Below are 6,000 nucleotides of genomic sequence, written 5' to 3'. Positions count from 1 at the left end.
GGTAATGATGGCTATAATTCTCCACCTGAGCACCCATGTCCATATCTTCAGCCCGTGTTAGAGGTTTTTGAAATGAAGAATGATATGTATCATTTGAAATGTTCACCCTGTTTCCCACTCTGCCCAAACATACAAAAATTCACAGTCCAACCTGAGAGAGCGTGTCGAGCTACATGACGTTTTTTTTATTCCAAATGAACATTTCCAAATGAACATTTCAAACTAAGTTGTCTGTGCTTGGAGTAAATTAGTTGCTGTTTTTTCCATGATATAGATTTTTTTAGAGATCTCAAGCAATGGTTTCTAAATAAACATGATGTAACAGAATGTATGTATTCTTGACTGTATTCATGTATTGTGAAAATACAATATTTTCAGATATTTTAAGAAGTACTTTGAATATTTAAGTATTTTTAAAAGCAAGTTCTTCAGTATTTTAACTCAAGTAATAATCTGACAGAACAACTTTCACTTGTATTGGAGTAATATTTTACCAGGAGGATCTATACTTTGACTTAAGTAATGAAGCTGTGTACTTTGTCCACCACTGTCTGTGAGCCAAAGTTCGCACTCGTAGGTTCTCATCTTTGTCCTTTCACTAAACGAGCTTAGAGTAGAAAATACCTCAGTCTCATTTAGAGTACTGGGTCTAGTCTTGGTGCGGAGGCGGCCGCTTTAAAAGGAGCTGGCTCCGACGTCAGCGCCGTTTTAGACATGTGGCTCTGACATCCAATAGCCTGATCGCGGCTTTAGTCAGCCCTTTCCTCTCAGGAGATCCCTCTGCTGAAGACTAACGTAGACAGGGGTTAGCCACGGCTGCACGACTATCACCAGATACAACTAGGAAACGAAATTTATCCTCCTCTTTCCCACACCTGCAGCATCAGTTCATATCCAGAGCTAGGACCACCGTGTAGCGACCATGTCTGTAGCGGGGCTCAAGAAGCAATTCCACAAAGCCACTCAGGTAAGAAGAGGTTACGCACACCAAACCCCAGGAGAGCGTCATGTTTTGTCACGTTGTTGAAGAAATTTTGAGTGTAGATTGGGTCGGTTCATATGTAGGAGACCATTGATCTTATGCTCTGTCTTATACCTCTAAATCTCGTCTTCGTTGCTGTCCTGGTGCTGAAATGTGCGCCTCTGTAGTGACTGGCGTGCTGCAGCATTGCACCAACAGAGTCGTGTATTAGTCATGTTAAACGTTGCTGCCTGGGTTGTAATTTAATATGATTATTTGATGCATGACGGGGAGATACACGATAATTATTCATGTCATGTGTCTGCTAAGGCACGACGCAGCGCTCATAGTGATGATAGTGATGCCGGGGACGTCAGATCCTCTCGGTATACCCTTCAGATGACATTCCGCGTATGAAACCGCAATTCATGGCAACTGCGCGCACTAGTAATGCGCAAGTTGTTGTCCTGAAGGAAGGATGGTGGCTAGAAACAGTTTTTCTTTCAGCCAATAACAGTGGAACTCCGACGCGCGAGGTGTTATGCAATCGTTAAGTGCGACTTGGCGGAAATCCGCTCCTGCCAGCAGCGGCACGCCATGACCTCCGCGCCCTCTAAACGCATTTATCGCCTATTGCGGGACACCAGTAATGAAATAAATCATGGCTTCCCTCCTTCTCTAATGCTGAATCATCTGTAGTTAAAAGATAAAGGCCCCACACATAGGACACACTCAGTTCAAGGTTATTCAATGGCTTCCTCAACCCCTCCCAGCCATCTCAATATCTTTGTTGTTTCACACCCAAGAGTTCTGGCTGGAGATTTTTTTTTTTTTTTTTACCATCACTCACTCTCGCAGGGTTGGCCCAGGGTCACACAAGGTCCCACATGGGATCTTGATGGGCAGATATGTCCCCTAGCTGCAGCAGCCACTGACTCCAGGGCCTTAAGTGACTTTTACTTTTGGTGCTATCTGTGAGGGAGGTTGTCCGTTCCTCGGGGTGATTAAGAGAGACACTGACAGGAAGCTCCAGGCCACAGCAGGACACCCCAAGCCTGGCTGAGTCACACACATGCAGACACACATTCCTCTTTCCATAGCTTACTTGTTCTCCACTTCACCCAGTCCCCAAATGGCCTGGGTTACAGCTCCCAGTTTGCATCATTCCTCATCTTTATGTGCAATTGAATAGGAGGAGGTGATGGCTTAATTGTGACTCTGATGATAGTGTGTGTTGAAGGTCAGGCCCTGCAGATATACAACCTTCTTAATTGCACGTTAGACCTGAATTGTGAGGACAGGAGTTGATTTAAACAGCTATAATCTTGGGTTGGATACGGTGATTCAAATGATGTTGTATTTTTAGTTAATCTATTCTATTGTAAATGTCAAACTGACACTTAAAAGCCTTTGTTGATCATACAGGATGTGGTTTAGTTCCTTTGCACTTTTTTGCAGATGATTTGGAGTTTCATTGTGTTTGAAGATTAAATACAAAGAAAGAATAATTGAGAACATGCCTGTTCTAGTGTTAACACACTCCTCAGTTTTAATCAGCAGCTCATCTGATCTCATTGGAAGGAGACAGCAGCACACTCGGGGCATTAGATGGCTGCACAGATTGTGTTAATTCTGTGTGATGAGTCTATTGTCACTCATTAGCAGAGCCCTGTCTCTCCTCATAGATAGAACATGCATCTGGGTGTTAGTGTGTGGCAATGCTGCCTTAGAGCATTTATATCTGTAAATATGCGTATAGTTATGTCTCCAAGAGTGTATGCATTAAGAGGTGTGGCTGCGTATGCAAATTTGCAATTGTTTCTTCTGAATTTGTAGATTTTTACACATCACTGTCTTCATTACTCAGTTATATTCCCGTTGTGATTCAGTCAGCTCCAAGCTCAGACTTAGCTGTCTCTGTGGTCTCCTGCCGTCTGTTCCTCTGCTTTACAACCCCCAAACCTCCAAAGTACACACACACACACACACATGCACAAACACTCATACACGCACACTGTGTCCTCTTCCCCAGACTCTCAGTGGCAGAAGGCTCCTTACAACCCCTCTGGTCCGATGCCACAGCCCTGTAATCCAGGCCCAGACCCACAGCAATCTGGCTGCTTAAATACACATCCTCTAAGTAGACTGCAGCAGTACCCTACAGCCCACCATGTGAAGAGGGGGTCACAGGGATAAAGGGAATATAGAGTATCAGATAACAGTTTGACAGAACATAGTTAAATATCAGAATTTATGGAGCAGTTTGAATTTTTTGAAGCAAAATGACTGATGAGCTTTCTTGAGCCGTATGAGGATGTTAGTGGCACTTTCTTGTCTTTACAGTCAATATGAGCTACGGTATGGTGGTTCAATTTAGTGTGAGGATTGGAAACAGTCAGCCTGGCTGTGTTGGGTAGTGCTAGTAGGGGGATATTGTTACTGTTGGACAGCGTCGAGTGTCTCTTTCTCCCTGTGAAGCGAGCAGTGGATGGTATTGATTAAAAAAACAACAACATGCTGTTCACATTTTACTGAGCAGTCCCAAAATAGTAGGATCATGTACATTTTTTGTAAAAAAGTCTGATGAAAAGGTTCATGGGAAAATAACCAGACAGTGCAGCTACTTTTAGATAATCCAGTAGGCATAAAGCTAGGGAATGCATTTCATTTTAAATGCTTTTTTTGTTGTTGCATTCGTTGAAACTGTCTAATCATCCTGACAGCAATCAATAACTCAAATGGTCAGATGGGGGGGAGGGGAGCACAGTATAAATAGATTTGAGAGGCCTGTAACAACTGTCCAATCATTACATTTGGTCCCGTTTGCTCATCTGCCTTCCTGCCTACATGCTTGCTCTCTGTCTGAGCACTTAATGCACATGATTGGAGTTGTCCACCAGCTACAGTTAGCAAGCTTGTGGCACAAGAATGACAGAAAAAGGCAGTTTCAATGGAGCTGACAGCAATGCACTTTGCTTCTCTTACACATTTGTGTGGACTCGCCAAACATGAGTAATGAGGAGGAACTAGCAAGGTGATTGTTCTGGGGAGAGAGGCTTTGACATTATTATGACAGGATTCTTTCTAAATTGAGCTCACTATTGCTATTTTCTCCTGAGTTGCCTCCCAAAGCTGTAAATTCACAACACTTCAAGGTGATGAAATTGATTCAGAACCATTTGAAAATCCAGTTTTATCTTGGAGCAGTAAAGCTTACTTATTTGCAAAATTGCCCTAATAACTATCACCAAAGATTTTAAACTAAATGCAAAATTCTCAAAAATCAAAATGAATATAAAGTTAATGAAATAATTGACATTGTCTCATAGTAAGGAGGATGCTGTGTCTTTGGCTTTATTTCTGTGAAGAAAAACAATCTCAAAATATACCAAAACATCTCCATAAAGAAAATAAGCTGCAATAGCATCCACCTGCTTCAGTAAACGTACATTTGAACAGATGCACATCCTAAATTACTGCATTGCCCATACAGCCTTGTGTTGCTAATTAGCTGTACATCTTTGTCTCTTCAGTTACATGTACAGCATGTGCTTTTTGAGACTCCTCATTCCTGTGCACAGAGGCTTGCAGCAGTTCGTCATTACAGACTTTATGCACTCTCAGAGGGAAGACGCTCATAAAAAGCAGAAAGCCATGAAGTCACAGGATTTTTATGGGATTTACCCACACACACACACACACACACGCGCACACACGCACATGCGCACACGCACACACACACACACACACACACACACACACACACACACACACACACACACACACACACACACACACACATAACCTCAGTTTCACCTTCTCACATACATCACCGAGTAATTTATTTCACACGACCACGTTTACACTTTTCTCAGATGGAAGGTCTCTCCCCCTCTCTCCCCCTCTCTCTTTCTCACCCAAGGACATCAGGGCCCAGAGTGGTGCATAAATAACAGGGGTCTTTTTAAAGAGAATGGAGGCACAATGCATGAAGGGTAAAAACCAGCTGGTACAATAGGAGATTACATTTAAAGGACTTTTTTTTTTAAAGGAATCCATCACTCCATCACCCACATTCAGACTGGATCGTGTTACAAAATGGTGCATTGTTGTACACACTGTAGTAGATTTGAATTTCTTGGGATAGCTTGTTTATTGGAATGAGGTGTCAAAATTAGCATAAGTGACACATTGTATTTATATAAGGTTTACATAAAGCTATAGTACAATGTAACTGTCTTATATGTTTGTGAAGGTGAAGGTTCACCACTTGAGATGTCACAAGTCCACCCCATCTCACAGTCAAATGAGTCATGCTTAGAGCAGATGCTACTTCCATGATGGCTCTGTTCCCATGGAGAGTCGTGTGTGTGAGAGTCTGTAGCTTACATGTGTGCATGCAGGGGTGTGAACATGCTAATGTGGTGCAGTGTTCATTTGGAGGGATTGTTCTATCTATTCGACTGGATAAAGAGTAAACTGCATGATGCATCTGCTTATAGCCTGATAGTCCTGCTTTTGATATTTTTTGATTATACCCCCAGTGAAAATAGCAGTGTTTATCTCTGTGCAGTGAGTCTGTGCTGCGAGCAGGAAGACAAAAATAAGATCATTAAATAGAAACTGCAGGAGAGAGCGCGCAGAGACAGAGAGCATGGCGGGAAAGCTTGAGAAATTGTGCCACGGTAAAAGGGAGGGAGGAAAACAAGAAAAGAAAATTCTCTTGGGGTGCTTGAGCTTGAAGCTTTTCCAGATGAAAAGGGTTGCTTTGCTTCTTGCCAGTGTCAGAAAAGGAATAACAAGTTAGCTCACATGTTTGCAATCACACTGTGTAAAGGACAGTTAAGTGTGAAGCTTGTTTTTCTTTCCTTTTTCTCAGGTTTTTAAATACAACACCAAGTTAGCTAATGGTGGTTAAATCATAGCTATAAAATGTACAGTTACTTTCCCTTTGAATCAAAAATACTGAAGACCCCATTGTCTTACTCAGGCCCTAATAAATCCACTTTAAAAAGACTATTTATTTATCTGTATTTCTT

The 6,000-nt window shown here is 42.2% G+C and overlaps 1 protein-coding gene across 2 annotated transcripts in view; it reads left to right on the top strand.

Moving 5' to 3' along the window:
* Window positions 1-633: 633 nt before the first annotated feature.
* Window positions 634-6,000, top strand: part of sh3gl2a (SH3 domain containing GRB2 like 2a, endophilin A1) — a 45,244-nt gene continuing 39,877 nt past the window's right edge. Inside the window, exon 1 of one of the 2 annotated variants that reach the window (XM_034686986.1) lies at window positions 634-967. In XM_034686986.1, the coding sequence (XP_034542877.1) occupies window positions 923-967 (45 nt within the window). In that variant the 5' untranslated portion in view covers window positions 634-922. The remainder of the gene's footprint in view (window positions 968-6,000) is intronic. The other variant, XM_034686985.1, reaches the window with a different exon arrangement.

The sequence above is a fragment of the Notolabrus celidotus genome, chromosome 7 (assembly GCF_009762535.1).
Source record: "Notolabrus celidotus isolate fNotCel1 chromosome 7, fNotCel1.pri, whole genome shotgun sequence".
NCBI classification, from domain to species: domain Eukaryota; kingdom Metazoa; phylum Chordata; class Actinopteri; order Labriformes; family Labridae; genus Notolabrus; species Notolabrus celidotus.
This window is presented reverse-complemented; position numbering and strand designations above follow the sequence as displayed.